Source organism: Dasypus novemcinctus, chromosome 13 (assembly GCF_030445035.2).
Source record: "Dasypus novemcinctus isolate mDasNov1 chromosome 13, mDasNov1.1.hap2, whole genome shotgun sequence".
Classification (NCBI taxonomy): domain Eukaryota; kingdom Metazoa; phylum Chordata; class Mammalia; order Cingulata; family Dasypodidae; genus Dasypus; species Dasypus novemcinctus.
Window position 1 is genome coordinate 65,684,573 of NC_080685.1, and position 17,060 is coordinate 65,701,632.

The 17,060-nt window shown below is 43.9% G+C and overlaps 1 protein-coding gene across 1 annotated transcript in view; it reads right to left on the bottom strand.

Annotated features, from left to right (window-relative positions):
- Positions 1-441: 441 nt before the first annotated feature.
- The window catches only part of NIBAN1 (niban apoptosis regulator 1), a 156,656-nt gene continuing 140,037 nt past the window's right edge, over positions 442-17,060 (bottom strand). The window contains exons 10-14 of the mRNA XM_004468428.5: positions 16,072-16,233; positions 14,389-14,499; positions 11,547-11,654; positions 6,758-6,869; positions 442-4,923 (exon numbers count right to left, since the gene is read on the bottom strand). Of these exons, the coding sequence (XP_004468485.2) occupies positions 3,782-4,923; positions 6,758-6,869; positions 11,547-11,654; positions 14,389-14,499; positions 16,072-16,233 (1,635 nt within the window). The 3' untranslated portion in view covers positions 442-3,781. The remainder of the gene's footprint in view (positions 4,924-6,757; positions 6,870-11,546; positions 11,655-14,388; positions 14,500-16,071; positions 16,234-17,060) is intronic.

Sequence of the window (17,060 nt, forward strand, 5' to 3'; positions counted from 1 at the left end):
GGGTTGCCTGCATATAAGAGATACACAGTCACTGCTTCGTGAATGCATGAATCTATAGATGAATGAATGAGGATTCTGGCATATGCATACTGTTCTATTTATAATTACAGAAAGAATGTTTTACTCAATGTTACCACCTGAAAATAAATTTTAAGCTTGAGCAACAGTTCAAGTATGTCAAGAGTAATTGCCACGTGCTGTGTTATGGACTTGATCTGATTCCTAGAGAAACAGCGTATGTATTATCAAAGCATAACTACACCTGACATTAAATCCTTCCCTGAGAAGTCCCTCCTGTCAACAGAAAAGTAAAAGTTCCATAATATGGTAACACTGGCTCACTTTTTCAGCTCTGATGGTGTTCCTCCCAGCTTAAGCATGACATTTGTTTAAAAGATGAAACTAGCCCCCTTCCAAATAAATATGACATCTGGACAGCTCTTTAAGGGTGAACATTTTATTGGAATATAGGCACTTGATTAAGTAAATACGTGGTTACAAAGTGGTTTTATTTGCTTTATATAATGACCAGAAAAAAAACAATTTATAGAGAGTGTATATTTTTTTCTTGAGTTGCAGACTTCAGAAGGCAAGTCCTCAACCCTTTTATTTGCAATGAAGTTAGAAGGCACATGTTGCCAAGTTTTTACCTAGTGAAACTATCATTGTTTATTTCAGTGGTATCCTTCCCTTGCCCGCATTAAAGCTGCTACATAGCACTTTTTTAAAGAATGAATTTTAAAATTTAAACGAATTAAAAATGAATTTTAAAAATGAATTAAAATCACTTTTGTCTGGGATAATTGTGAAACCCTTCGAAATCGCTGGCTTCAATCTGCAGGATTTTACAAAACCAGAGTTGAGGATATTTGTAATATAATGCAGGAGGTCAGTTCTAAAGACCTACAGTTTTTCACACTCAGCCTCTTTATAAACCATTTGGCCGAACTGGAATCATTTCCTTGTGGGTTCCAGAATACTTCCTTTGAAAAGAAAGTCTACTCTAAGTAATGAGCACACTCCTATCTCTGTTCCAGGACACAAAGGAGAAAACAACAAACTGATGTTTTTTCAAGGAAAATACCCTTTCTCTTTGAAAGAACAATTGCAACACAACTAGTTTAAAGTCATGGAGTTTTTGCCTAAAACCATGTCTTAAGGCTTTATGCATTTCTAAAGGATTTGCCCATAGGAGAGAGCCCCAGGGCAGTCTGCAGAATCTTTCCAAACCCACACTAACCTTTCTCCATCCTAGAAACCACTGAAACCACACACACGGCTCTATACTAAAAGCAAGACAACCTCATTGTAAATGAAAATTTTCCATTTGACATGTTAAAATGAATCAAAGAATATTTGAAATGCACTTTAGCTTCCTATTCCGACTTGAAATGGAACAATTATTTTTTATTTTAGTGAGCTTGTCTTTTGTGAAATATATACAGAAAAATTCTTCAGCTGTGTTCTGTCAAGTCCTTCCTCACACTTAGAGCCCAGTCCCGTCTGGCCTGTAGGACAAATAAAGGAAGGGCACTGATGTTCATCCCTCCGATGCAGTGACATATGCTCTCTTTTAGGGTTGGAAGAATCTCAGCTTTCCAAGGGTGTAAGAAGCCCTGAGGTGAGCCAAGGGAGGAAGCAGGGAAGCCACGCGATGGGGGAGGGCAGCCTGGGCTGGGACTCCTCATTGGCCAAGACTCTCCTGGAGAAGAGGGCAGGCCTTGGTAGGGCTGGCGTTTTTCCTTTGGCTCCTTCCTTGTACTGGGCAAGGCATCTGGCCATCTGTCATGGGACTTTGGACTTTATTTAAGGGCTGACCCACCGAGGGCCGAGAGCCCAACAAAAAACATTTTCCTGCCTGCCAGCAAGCCCCAAATAGCCCAGCACATCAGTGTGACGGGTGTTCAGCTCCCACACTTCCTGAGCAGCCTGACTCTCACCAGTTCCTGCTAGGCAATCAGGTATTAAGGTGACTTGAGGAGGCAGGAGACCATTCTTCAAGGTGGTGTATTTCTAGCAAGAAGCACATACGATGACTAAAATCTAGCTCCTGTCCTTGAAGAGAGGAGCCCCTGGGAGAGACAGGAAGTAAACATAATTTCAGTACTCCTTGCTAAGTGCAATGTTAGGAGCCAGTTCCTGGTACTACAGGCATGGAGGGGAAAAGTGTCCTCTACCTTCTTTACCTATGAAGAGATCCTTCACAGACCTGAAGATTTAAACACTTTATAACAGTTAAAAGAATTCAATATGAGAGTATAATGATACTGATTATTTTTCATCATTTATGACCCAGAAATCCAAAAAAACATGACAAAGGTAGAGAAGGAGATATTTTACTTTCTTGTTACATAAACTGTGGGGCAAATTCTCTAAAGAAGTGATACAAACTCAATTGCTGCTGCTGATCAAAATAAGTTCTTAGGACATGATGTTGGGAGCTAATATTAAAATTTGTGGAAGGAAACTTCAAAATGTAGTGCTTGAGATTGACGCTCTCAGGAAATTATCTGTGTTTTGTTTTGTTTTCTGGAGGACAATAGAACAAGTCTTTTTAAGCTTTGGCATGACCATATGACATTTAACATTAATGGTTATTGGTCATGATCCATGTACAAATATATTTGTCTCTATTTTCACTAACACCTTAGCTCCAGAAGAAAGGGCTGGAATCTTTTTCACTGCAGTATCCCCAGCACCTGGCAGACAACAGGGGTTCAGTTACCTTGCTGAACAATTGAACCAATGATTTTCACTTTGGGTAACATGTTTGTGACTTGATGGCATATACTTTGGCTTTTGTCTTGATTCACATTATCTTCTGGGAATGAACCAAGATTGCATCAGTGTAAAAACAAAGTTGTGAATTGAAAATTGCCATTTTTTCTTCTCAAATGAACTCACTTGGGCCTTTTAATTTATACTAGACAAAGTGCCTTATTTTTTTTTTATTGCTATGCCTAATGTAATACATGGCATACTGCTCTTCAAATAATGTTTGTTTAATTGGCAGGCTTTAAGCTCGATAATTTAGCTGTTTTTTCTTTGCACCATCTAAGGCTAATTTGGTATGCTTTCAGGCTTAAACATGCCCGTGAAATTTTCTTGCCTCATCTGAACTTCTCCAAAAGCTGACTAATTAATAAGAATCAACAAGATTAATTAACAAGAAATTGACAGCAGAATTATTAATAGGCCCAGACAGTTCCAGAGACCATGGCCTTTCTCCAGTTTTGCTTCCCCTGACCTCAGGCAGGCTTGACTGGTTCCAGGGAGCTGCACATAGTAGGGTGACGGTGGTAGCAATCTACCCTTTCCTGTAGCCTATGAACAAATGCCAAGTCCTTAAGAGACAGGGAAGTTGGCATAGCAGAGAGTGAAACTGGATTTACAGTATACTACAAAAAACTGAAAAGCCGTAAAGTGCATTAGAAGATTGCACACTGAAGGGTGCAGTGTATTGAAAAACGTGTTCCTACTGTTTCTGTCTTAATTGTCATACCTCTCCTTCCCTCTAACACCCTCAGCTTCCCTCTAACACTCCGTTGTCTTTGTAATTCCTATTAAAGCACTAAAGCAATAATTCATGGTAGGACGGTTCAGTGACACAAAGGTTTGGCTTAGTGCTCAAACCCTGCGTGCTTTTCCTTTGGTTTCGTTATACAAATTAAGGATATACTTAAGTTTTTTAGGGGAACAACTTTCCTGCCCTCCCTAAGTGCACGCCCTATAATCCTTTGAAGGACCTCGTTCAAAGAAAGACTTGCGCCAAATAGCCCTTTCACTCCTCTGAGGGCTGCCCCGACGAGCTCTCCTGACAATCTTCCATCTCCTTCGCATCATCTTTGCGCGAGTCTGGCACGTCGCTGCTTGGAGCACTGTCAACCTCCCGCTGGCACTCGGGAACGCCGGCAGCCTTGCTGGCAGGAGCCTGGGCCGAGCTGCCTTCCCCTTCCGCCACTTCTTGTTCCACAGAAACCTGGCTCTCACTGGGGCGGCCTTGGTCAGAACTGAAAAGGCAATCTTCCCGGGGGGCCTCGCCGCCCTCCACCGCGCCCGCGGCTCCGGGCTCCTGGTCGTGCAGCTTGGAAGCCCCGCCCGCGAGCTCTGGCTTGGGGGACTCCCCGGCCTCCACTAGCTCACCCTGCCCATCCGCGGGGCCTGGGCCCTCGGCGCCCCCGGACTGCCCCGCGCAGGTGGGCTGCGAAGCAGGGCTGCCGGCCCCTGGAAGGCCCTCCGGCTCCCTCCCACCCGCCTCCCGGGAGGCAGGGGGCGCCTCGCTCTCGCAGACGTGGCTTTCTCCACATTGACTCTGATGGGAGGCCTCTGTGCAGGTCTGGGCTTCTTCCTCTTCGTTTTCATTTTCTTGGGACAAAAGGGTCTCCTCGCTTTTATCTGTTTGGATCTCGAGAGCAGACTCCACTGGTACTTCAACAGCCACCGTCAGCAATTTTCTGAGCTCTTTCAAGGAGCCTGCGGCAGAGATGGGTTCCGGCTCTTGGCCGCTGGGGTCCTCTTCCTTGGGAATCCCTCCCACCTCCAGCTCGGACTTCTTTGTGCCCAGGGCTCCTGCCTTGTCCTCTGCAGTCACAAGATTCACTGGGTCATGGATGCTTGAAATAATCAGCTGCCCGTCGCCACCGGGGGGAGGGCTGGGCACAGAGAGGGAAGTGCTTTCTTCCTCCTCCAGTGGAGTAGCAACCCCAGGCTGCTGCTTTTCCTCTGGTTCCTGGAATACTTCGTTACTCGGAGTCTCACCATCCGGAACTCCTGGCAGAAGGGCAGAGACTCTCCTGGCAGGGCTGGCCTGGTTTGACCCTGCAGGGGTTTTTAGATCAGTTAAGCTGGACACGCTTTCACTGGGCAAGGCTATGTTGTCTTCAAATAAGTTGTGTTTCTTGAGGATAGCAGCTTCCTTTATCACTGAGAGATAGCAGAAAACAAAACATGACATTAACACTAAGCTGTGACCAGCTTGGATATTTGGATTTTATCCTAAAACCAAACTCCACCCCCAGCCTCTCTAGCTATCCAAATCTCTCAATTTCAAGTTCCAGCTAACATCCACCCACTGTCATGTAACCTTCCCTCACCACTGAAACCTGCAAATTCTTTTCATACTTTGAACCTCTGTAGCATTCATTTTTATTCAGCTAGCAAACATATGCTGGGCATCTGCTACGGGCCAGGCACTGGGAAGCCAAAGATGAATAAAATATAATATGGCCTTTGCTTTCAAGAAGCTCATGAACAGTATCAATTGTATAACTCATGGAGGCCCCATGACATTTTATTAGCTCTTCATGTGTGTGGCTCCAGTTTGTCCTCCTAGAGTGAAACTCTTCCAGAGCCGGGGAGGGCCTTATACTTCTCTTCTTCTCGCAGGGTCTAGTAGAGTCCTGAATGTGTGATAGGTACTCAGTACTGAGCAGGCAGGAATTATTAATTATAATGAACTCTATTAAACTAATAATAAAATTACAATTATTATATTTTATATATTATAAAATATATGTAACATAAGATAATTATAATTATTAATGTAAGAATAATAGATATTATTATTAGCAACTATCTAAAGGGCAGATAAGAGCCTGGTCAATCCATGGCATTCATAATGAAGATCCGTGTACATCTGGCTCAGTCCCACAGGCCACAGAGGAACAATGATGTGACAACAGCAGCTGATATTTGCCCACTGGCCTCTGCTTATATCTTTGCAGGTTATACAGTGCCTCCAGATACCACATCCAGGGAGGTGCATTCATACCACAGACAGCCTAGATCTGTGTATTCAGGATAATGATTTTCAGACAGCTAGCAATAGAAAGTCCTGTTCTAATAAAATCACTAGAGTATGACAATTTCCTAAAGAGGGCAGTAAGGGTCTGGAGGAAGGGAACCTTTTTCTAACTCTCCTCACGGATCGTGCAGGTGGGCGGTAGCCCTGAGTGAGGCCTTCCTCTGTGCAGACGCTGTGCTGGCACCTTTATAGGCCTTATCTCGTTGGATGCCCTGAGATTAGCTACTGTGACCTGCGGGTTGTGCTTGGCCAGTTTTCTTTGTTGGAGGGGTTTTTGTGATCCTGGAGACGTTCCCTCTGGGGCTGGATGTGTTTGAGGGCCCACAGCTTGATGGGAGGCCCTCTCAGCATATTTCCATCCACGTTTTCCTAGCCACACACCTATCCCATGCATGGCACGAGTCCTAACGAGGCTCGCAGGGGGCTGTGTCGTCATGGCCCTGTGCCTTTTTCTGTCCAGCTGGGTGGAGGTGAGGACTGTGTTCAGCAAGGAGCTGATAAGCCCTGCTGCTGGACTCACTCCTCCCAGCTCCGGGAGGCGTTGTGGGCCTGTTCTGAATAAGAGCTGTTTGGCCCTGGTTCTGTCTGGAAGAGGAGGAGGTGAGAGCTCTTCATCCAAATGCCAGGTCTCCTATTTACCTGCTGATTAACACTAGGCCTGTTTTCTCTCAGTTTTCTCATTTGTAAGATGAAGTTCAAAATTCTCCTCTCACAGATTTCTTGTTTGTATTAAAAGGGAAAATAACATGTAAAGGGCCAGCATAGTGTCTGCTCAATCAATGCTAGCATCCTTCTCTTTTTCTTTTCTTCTCCTCGCTGTCTCCCCAGCACAGCAGTATCAATCGCCTCTTCCCCTTCCACACCTGTTGATAAAACCACATTGGCCTAAGCCTCATTTTGGGGGCCCTCCCCTCTGTAGAGAGTGCTCTCCAGCACCAGGCAAACCTTCCTTACCCTTCAGAGTTTCATCGAGGAGGATCTGATGTAAAATCTCCTCATAAACATTTTCAACCTGGATCATTTTGGTATGATCTGCAAAGATGAACTGCTCATATTTCTGAAGTTCCTGGGGCACGAGATGAGATAAAGAGAAAAAGCCATGTAATGGCTGTTCTTAGAAGAGATTTGGAAAGAACAACTCCCACTCACGATCTCCTCCTGGGAGGAGGGCAATGCTGGAACACAGGCAAAAGATGTTTAAACAGCATCTCAATTCAACAATATTTTATTGTGTTCCCTTCGCTCCAACTCGGGGTGCTAAATACCAAGTGTGGCCTTGCTGCATCCCCTATACTCTGTCCACAAACCTCAGGCATTATAGCCCTTCCCACTCCCCAGGCACAATTCCTTGCACCTGGCACATGTTCTCTGCATCTTCACAGAGTAAGATGCTGGAGAATTTGATCACCTCTAAGTGTGCCAGGGAAACAGTCTCCTCTTCCCTTCTCTTTTTCATCATAACTAAAATGTTCCCTTCGTCCTTTTCAAAAATTCCAACAGTACTTTATTTGGGTATAAGTTACAGACAGTAAGATACACACATTTTAAAAGAACAGATCAATGACTTTATGTCACCATTGCCCAGCTCAAGAGAGAAAACATTTCCATCACCCCTGCAAGGTCTCCCATATCCTTTCCCAGTTCACACCACCCCAAGAAACAGGCACTGTCCCGATTTCTATCACAATAGATTAGTTCTTGCTTGCTTTTTTTTTTTTTAAAGGAGGTTAAAAAAAAGTACCTCATATGTGGGAGTCAGGCACTTAACCACTGAGCTACATCTACTTGCCTCTTGCTTTCTCTTGAATTTTATATAAGCGGAATCATGTATTCTTTTGTGTCTGATTTTGAGATTCATACATGTATTGATGGCTTGTTCCTTTTAACTGATAAACAGCATTTATTATATGGAAAAAACAAAATTGTTTCTCTATTCTTCACTGAGATTTTCCCACTTTTTGGCTGTTAAGAATGTAACTGCCTTGCACATTCTTGTACATGCTTTTTCCTAGATTTGAGGACTTATTTATTGTGACTATGTATCTAGGAGTGTGATTGCTGGATCACAGGGTAGATGTGTGTTTGACTTTACTAGAATGGTGTACTTTCCAGGTTGGTAGAATCAGGTTGGGCGAGTCAAGGACTCTTCAGAAACATTCTCCCCTTTCCCTCTAAATGGCCTTCACACTGTCCAGCTGAGACAGCCTAGGCATGGGGCAAAATCCTCAGCCTTCCCTGCTTTCTAAGGGTTTCCAAATGGCTTGCCTGTTATCGGCATGAGGGCAGGAGGGATCAAAATGTACCAAAGCATATCCCAGTGATTAATTCAGTAATCCTTGCACCTGGTGGTGCTGGGGGACGCTCCCCACAAGTGGCTCTTAGAGAGCCAGGGCGTATCAGCAGTGGGATTTGCTGCCTTTGGCCTGGAGGGACAGGATTTACAGCAAGACAATCTTCTGTGCTAGGACTGGGGGGAGTCATAGCCTAGACCCACATTACAGACAACAGTAATGGGGTCCTTTTATACGCATGCTCAAAAAAGATGAAGAAGACTAGCATTGACATGACCTTCAGAGACCCCTAGAGTGTCGTGAGACAGGACTGACATACAGATAAGAACTGTATGGAAAGAGCTTCCACTGTACAGGAGGCTGGACACTGCCTTAGCCTAGCTTGTGGCCCTGGGATAGCTGCTTCAGTGTTCTGTGTCTCATCTCCTCTGCAAAACCAGATGCTCAGGCTCGTGCCTGGAATGCCATTTCATCTTCCCAATGTATTCTCCCTCTCTCTCACCCCCTCATCAACTGCTAGTCATCCCTCAGGACTGGGTCAAAGCATGCCTCTGGGAAGTCCTCCCTGGCCCTGCGGCAGAGCTGAGCACCCTGGGACCACTGGCCACCACTGTTCTCCAATGGTGACTGTGATGCTCACCACCCAGCAGAAGGTTGGCCTGTCTCCTGATCTAGTCTGGAGAGAAGGGACGTTTTCCCGGTACCATGTCTGCATCACAGGTGATACATATTCAACATATGTTAGCTGAGTAAACAAACAATGGACCTTTCAAACTGTGGGAAAAAAATCAGTGGAAAAGAATAAATTCTAGGGATAGTCGTACTGTTGTAATGTGTCCAACTTTACAAAACAACTCTTTATTGAATTGATTGAATTGTATTATATTTTTAATGCCCTGGGCCTACTAAATCAAGAGTCTCTTGGGAGTGGATCTCAGGGAATCAGAGATTTTTGTTTTTGTTTTTTTAAAAAAAGCTCCCCCTGGAAATTCTAATATGCAGACAGGGCTGAGTACCACAAACCTAGGAAGTTGCTATTTCAAGAAGCCAAGGAAAAATAATTTAGTAAAATAACCATTCTATGAGCTGATGATCCCCTATTTTATCTGTTGTATAAATTCAGAATTTTAAACATCTCTTCACACTGATACAATATCCTTCCTTACTGAAAGATCTAGGTCACACGCTCTTTTGAAACAAATCTCTGTTGATTAAAAGTCACAAAAGCTTCTCACAGATGGGGCACCCCTCTACCTGCTGATGTTTTGAAAGATGGGAAAAGAATGGGAGGGGTACCTTCCTCACCCTTCTATCTAGAAGGAGTGACTTGGTGGTCCCCAAACTGCCTTTGGGCCTGAAATACAAAAAAGTCCTCAGCAGAAGCTCTTCATGCTAGACACATCCAGACGTGGACTGAGGCATCGTTTGGGCTGCTGAACTTCTGCTGTTCACATAAGGCCATGTAGACTGATTCCCTGCTTGCCTCTCTTGATCAAATTCCCTTCTATTACAGAAATATAACCTCAGAAATAAATGCCAGGTACTAAATATGCTGATGATGATCTTAAAACAGATAGCATTTCCAGGATATAAAAATGGCCAAAAAACCTTCCATAGTAAAATAATTCACGCAAAGGTTTTCATTCTGATGTATAGAGAGTCTCCAATCTGCCAAAAAGCTTTTTTCAGATTCTAAAAAGCTCTTTATTATTTGCTCCAAGAGGGAGGAGGCCGTGCAAATGGTCAGTCTCAGATCATTTCTGAAATGTTGAAGTAGTAGTAGCAATAGCAGTAATAATAGCGTAGTAGTGGTGTTGGTATCAGTAGTGGTGGTGACGGTGGTGGTAGTGGTGGCGGTGGTGGTGGTGGTGATGGTGGTGGTAGTAGTGGTGGTAGTGGTAAGAGTGGTGGCAGTGGTGGTGGTGGTGGTGGTTGTTGTAGTGGTGGTGATGATGGTGGTGATGGTGGTGGTAGTGGTGGCGGTGGCGGTAGTGGTGGCAGTGGTGGTGGCGGTGATGGTGGTAGTGGTGATGGTATTGGTGTTGTTGTTGGTAGTAGTAGTAGTGGTGGTAGTGGTAATAGTGGTGGCGGTGGTGGTGGTGGTAGTGGTGGTGGTGGTGGTTGTAGTGGTGGTGACGGTGGTGATGGTGGTGGTAGTGGTGGCGGTGGTAGTAGTGGCGGTGGTGGTGGTAGTGGTGGCGGTGGTGGTAGTGGTGGTGACGGTGGTGGTAGTGGTGGCGGCGGTGATGGCAGTGGTGGTGGTAGTGGTGATGGTATTGGTGATGTTGTTGTTGGTGGTAGTAGTAGTGGTGGTAGTGGTAATAGTGGTGGCGGTGGTGGTGGTGGTGGTGACGATGGTGGTGATGGTGGTGGTAGTGGTGGTGGTGGTGATGGTGGTAGTGGTGGTGGTGGTGCAGCAGTAGAAGATACTGTGTGACCTTCCATGTGATAGGTGAGTGTATGCTGGGTTCCAGTGTTGATCATTACTAGTTCTACCATTTTAGGCCCATTTCTGAACTTCTCAGTTTCCTCATTTGTACAAAGGGAATATTAATAGTACCTCCTTACAGGATTGTTTTGAGAATTTATTGAGATAACCTACACTAAGTGTTCAACACAGTGCCTGGCACAAGGTAAGCACTCATGAAAAGTTAATTGTATCATTCTAGTCATCTACCTTAATCTTAAGAAAGGTATACTGCAAAGTATTATTATCTCCACTTTATAAAAGATGAAATTCAGGCCAAGAGAGAATGAGTAACTTGCCCAAGGCCTCAAAGTCAATAGGTGGTGAGGCCAGGACTTGAATCCAGAGTTTGCCTGCCCATTACTCTGCTCTGCAAACTAAGTTACACCTTCATAATCCTAATCATCATTCATGGACATCAGTGGATGTCCTATTTTTTAGCAGCTTTAAATGGTTTTGTTGATTTCACTAAACAAACACCGGATTTATTACTAGCTTTAATGAGACAAATATCCTAGTAGTATCCTTCTGTAACCATGTTACTTAAGGTGTTTTATTGGATGTAGAGGTCAAGTTCCAAAGGACATTTTGGACCTATGAGTCAGACTACGATGAGAATACCTGGTATCAACGCCAAGCTTGACTCAAACTCAAAATAATTTGAGATTATGTCTAGTACAATAGTGGGCATATCCAGACAGTCACTTATTTCTGTAAATAAACTTTTTTTTGAAATACAGCCATACACATTTGTTTACATTGTTACATATTGTCTGTGGCTGCTTTCACACTACAGCCACAGCATTATTTGTGACAGGGACAGTATACCCAGCAAAGCCTAAAATATTTACTATCTGATCCTTTATAGAAAAAGTTTGCTGACTTCTCCATGGACTAGTCAACTGTTTGCAAGCACATAATAGCAAAAGAACTTGCTTGAATAGGGCTGGAAGAGCAGGCCCTTTTGAGAAACCCATCCCCTTACTGGTTTGCATGTGGACGCCAATGCCTTCTGCACAGTGGGAAGTGTGATTTGAACCAATGCCTCTTGAAATATCCTCTTCCGGATGGTGCTGCTGTCATAATCATATTGCTGTCAATACAGAGATAGAAACATATGCTAAAGAGCAACACTGCAATCTGTTAACTTTTGCTTAAACAAAAAACTCGGCTTCCTCCCCCACCCCCACCCCCAGCGTTTGATGACTTTTGTGGTGTTTGTTTCCAAGGTCTCAGAGATCTTTTTACATAATTCTCTCACCTTCCAGGTGGAGGTTACGACTAATAATGACCAATCTTACCCTCTCCTCCTACAGATGTGGAAGCTCAGGCAAGAACAAAGCAGAGTGGTTTCCGTGTTGTAAAGAAAGTTGGGGGAAGCAGATTTGGCCCAATGGATAGGGTGTCCGCCTACCACATGGGAGGTCCACAGTTCAAACCCCGGGCCTCCTTGACCCGTGTGGAGTGGCCCATGCACAGTGATGATGCGTGCAAGGAGTGCCCTGCCAGGCAGGGATGCCCCCCACGTAGGGGAGCCCCATGCGCAAGGAGTGCGCCCTGTAAGGAGAGCCGCCCAGCGCGAAAGAAAGTGCAGCCTGCCCAGGAATGGTGCCGCACACACAGAGAGCTGACAGAGCAAGATGACACAAGAAAAAGACACACAGATTCTCAGTGCTGCTGATAAGGATAGAAGTGGTCACAGAAGAACACACAGCAAATGGACACAGAGAGCAGACAACTGGGGGGGGGGGAGGATGGGGAGAAAAATAAATCTTAAAAAAAAATGTATTAAAAAAAAAGAAAGTTGGAGATAGACCTGGGGGATGAATTTGTATTTCTTCAATCCCTGTCCTGGAGATGTCTATGGGAGACAAGATCATCTATATCTTTCACTCCACATCCTGAAAGCAGGGTCAGTGGACTGTATTCATTTCCTCAAGGGCAGAGAGGATCTGACTGATAGCTACATTTTGAATGTGACATGTTAATGAAAGAAGTTTAGTATAACAAGAAAAATGGTGAATTGCTCTGTTCTGGGCTGAATATCTAAAACTAGAGACCAGAGCAGAATGGCCAGGCCAAGCAAGAGATGGTTAAAGAGATGAAAGGACTGATAACTTGGACACCATTATAGCTTTTGTGGTGTTTTGAAGCTGTTTATATCTCAGGAAAACATGTTCTTAAATTTAATCCATTCCTGTGGGTATGAACCCAGTGTAAGTAGACCTTTGTGATGAGGCTATTTCAGTTAAGGTGTGGCCCACCAATCAGGATGGGTCTAAATCCTATTACTGGATTCCTTCATAAGAGAATGAAATTCAGACAGAGAGAGAGAAAGCTACAGGAAGTAAGTAGTTGAAATCAGTGAAATCCAGAAGAGAAGTCAGAGACCAGGAGATGCCACCATGTGCCTTGCCATGTGACACGCTAAGGACCAAGGGTCACCAGCAGCCAGCCCAGAATGCCACAGTCTTTGGGAAAAAGCATTGCCTTGATGATACCTTGATTTGGACACTTTACCAACCACAAAATTTTAAGCAAATATATTTCCATTGTTTGAACCAATCCATTTGATGGTATTTTTAAGCATCCAAGGAAACTAAAACAACCAAAGGCTACATGTGGAAGGAGATGAACAAAAATGGTAAGATGAGATTACCAGTGGTAAGAACTTTAGAGTAACACGTGGAAGCATGTCCTTTCAGTCAGAAGTGTCCAGAGAAGGGCTGTCCTTAGAAGGGAGGAAGCATCCTGACACAGGGGGTGACCCAGTACAAATTTGACCACCCCTGCAGTACAGGCTTGACCATGCAGGCTGCTTAATACTGGATAAAAAGTTGGGCTCAAGGTTTTCTAAATCCCTTTCAAAACTGAGGTGCAATATCTGAATGGATTTCAACTGCTTTCTTCTTCTGTGCTGAAGCACTTGACTTGGACACTTTCTTTCAACTCAACTACAATTTTATTTGTTTTACCATGATAAATATTGCCTTTAATCTCAATGATTTTGTTGCTAGAATTTCTGCCTGCCTATGAGACATAGGCAAGTCTACAATTCAGGGACCACCCCTAGGCTCTATGGACTTTGATCTTCTGCTCCAAAGCACTGTTTAGAGAAAGCAGGAGGTAGTGAATATTAGTACACTAGGGTAAAGGTAGTTTAACTCTATGCGCACTGCACCGTTGCTTACTTAGCCTGTGGCGTTTAAGGAAGTCACTTTATCTCTTAGTTTACTGATTTGTAGAATGAAGGAACATTGTAATTGTTTCATAAATTCTTGTGAGGAGCCCATGAACTGAGGCAGATTTTTAAAAACTTTAAAATATGTCATATATATGCAATCTGCTATTATTACAGCCATTTTTATATACTTATGCATTAAGCACATTTAAAACAATTTCATATGGCTGCCATGAGCTTTTGATTTTTCTAAAAAACACTGGGCAATTTAAGTTGATTTTATGATACTGTAAACACTTGCCTATTTTTATACTGCATGCAATACCTATCGCAATGCTTTGCTTATAGTGGACAGTCAATAAATGTTTGTCGAGTCTAATTGTTATGAAAATAAGCTGGGACGCATCACTTCCAGCTGATTGGCGACGATGCTAAGGCCTTAACATAGCCACTAGATGGCAGAACAGTCACGAGTCATGCTGGGGATCTGCTGCTTGATTACAGTCACTGGTACTTCGGAGAAGGGGGAAAGGTTGGAGAGAAAAGGAGGGTAATGAAAAAGAGAACATCATATTTTCCACTTAACAAAAGAAAGAGGGGCCACATTTCTGTTTTTTTCTTTCCACGAATGAAAGAAAAATTTTACCTTTAAGACCCGGAACTTAACCTTCTCCATAGCCACTGTCGTTTTAGAGGCTTCTGCTTGGAGATGAGGAGAAAGCAACTGCTCAAAAGTGAACACTGCGTTTTCCATGAGCTGGAAACCAAAACGAACACAGAAACACATCGCCGTCAGAGGCGGGGTTCATCAGGCCCCATTCATTCAGGCTTGGAGGGAGAAATGAGGGGTGAACCACCGAGATGAATCCCCTCAGGTAGCAGGCCCTCATCCCACTCCTTAGACTTGGGACACATTAGAGCCATATGGCCACACTGGGACCTGTAAGAGACTAGGAAACATACATGCACGTACACACACTCACGCTCAAAAGATATGCATGCATCTTTTTATCTCCTCTCCTCTCCTCAGCCCTGAACTGGAGAACCCAAGATCATGGAACTGAGAATCTCATTTCCCTTCCACCATTCTCTGGTACCTGCAGTGAGGGCTTAAAGAGATGAGGTAAGAGCCTTCTCTCATTTTTTTGCTTGCTTTCATTCTCCACCTGTGCTTCTAGGTGGAAGCAAACCACTCTGCAGCACACCTGTCTCCACTTAGCCTCCTATAGCCTCAGGGGTCTTCCTTTCTCTGCAAGTCTGGGAAGAAAAGCAAGGTCAGGTCTTTGTGGAGACGAGGCTGACATGCTCTTGGGTTAGGGAAAGTGAGCATTTTAAATTCCTAATTCCCTGCATTTGTGCTCATAACTGTTTCACCAGGGTCCAGTATTATCAAAGGGACTTCTGTGAAACTGTTACCCAATTTCATTCCTTCTCCATCTGAATCCTCCCAACTCAGACATTAGGCAAAAGTAGTATCTCTTATAGCTGCCTATAACTCCTAAAGGAAAAAAAAACACTCTTTACTTCACCAAGCCTATGATCCCAAACAACTTTTAAGCACTACAGTGGATTTATCTAGTAAGATTTGTCTCACTATGAACTCTCTGAAACGGGATCCAGCACTGCGTCTGGCCCACAATAAGTTCCCTGAGATCATCTATTAAATACAATTATATCTCATAAGTTTCAAGAATCACACCCTTTCTTTATTTGGAAAGCACCATAATATATAAAAGAGTTTATGCGATTCATTCTTGTTCCTGGGGGAAAAGTTCCTTGAGGGGAAAACAGGGAACCCGCAAAGAAGACGCAAGAAATTCAAATATCATTATGAAGCTATTTACTATTATTATTATATTGTTGCTCTTAACTAGGCTGGGAAATTAACTTAAGCAAATGGTTCTCAACCTTGGTTACCTATCAGAAGCCATGGGAAGGGGAACTGGAGTGGGGGAAGGCTTAGAAAATGTATAAAAACATAGAATCAGAATCTCTGGGGCTGAAGCCTAGGTGTCAGCATTTCTTCAAAGCTCCCCAGATGATTCTAATGTGCAGCCAGGGTTCAAAGCACAGATTTGACAAATCAAGTAATTAATTATCAATTCATGCTAGTCTACTTCCCTGAGATATTTCTTCTCTATGATGTTCATCAGTCAACATGGAAGAAAGAAAGCCAGCTGGAAGGACAAAACACATCCTCAGCTGACATGATGACTAGAGCAATGTGCCTCACTTCCCTGAGCTACAAGGGCACATCGGTCTCCTTTGCCAGCCATTTCTCTGCCCTTTCTCCGTCCTCATCCACCAAGCATGCCCCTGGTGCTCCCACCTCTTGCATGTAGTTCTGCGTCCTCTGAACCACCAGCTCGACATGAGGGAATCTGAAGCGGTTCTTGAGATCCTGCAGTCGTTCTTGAAGCGGGTTGACTTTAATATAACAAGTTTCCATCTTCACAGAATCCAGTGGAAGATTCATAAGCTGGTCCAGATGCTGCATTTTGGTGAAAGGAAAAATGAACACCTTTAGACTTAGGAACAATATTGTATAAACTAAATTTTAAACAATCAGACATACATTATTAGAGTGAATCCCTAACCAAATTGCCACATTGCTGACATCTTCAGTTGTCATGTTTCTCTCCTCTGGGAGGTTCCTGGGGTACCTCTATTGCCTGGACAGAGACTAATTTGTAGAAGAAGCCAACTGGGTGATGAAAAGACCCAGAGGTGCCCTCAGGAGAGCTACAGTCTACTTAGGCTCTTCATGGGTTCGAAGCCCCCATTTCTACAGCTCAAGAACCAGGTAGGCAGATTCTATGACACATGGAAGTGCTGCTGGGCCCAGGAGCTTCTAAAGCCTTCTTTAATGAGTGACATCCCTGTCAAAATTCCCCAGGGAGGATGGACTAAGTTACTTAGGGAGTGAAGCCAGAGTTCCCACAATTCTATGGGGCTCTGTCAATGCCCACAGGGCTTCCTCTGTTGTAGCTTGCTCCAGTGTGTTAGTGGATGGGGAACTGGGGAAAGCCTGACCTGGGAAAGGTATCCAGGTTTAAAAACTGGGGCTTCTCCTACTCTAGTTTGCACAAGTGATGACTAAATAGATGAGACCATGGCGCTTCCAGTGAGCAGACAGCATCAGAGCTTGTCCACTAAAGTCCCCAAGTGTTATCACTATAATCACACACGGAATATTGTTACAAACAAAATATATTTTCCTAGCTTATTAAAGTATTTTAATTGAATATTAAGATGTAAAATAAACAGTAGTTTGGATGGAGAAGGAGTCAGAAAGAAAGGTGCTGAAAATAGAGGCTC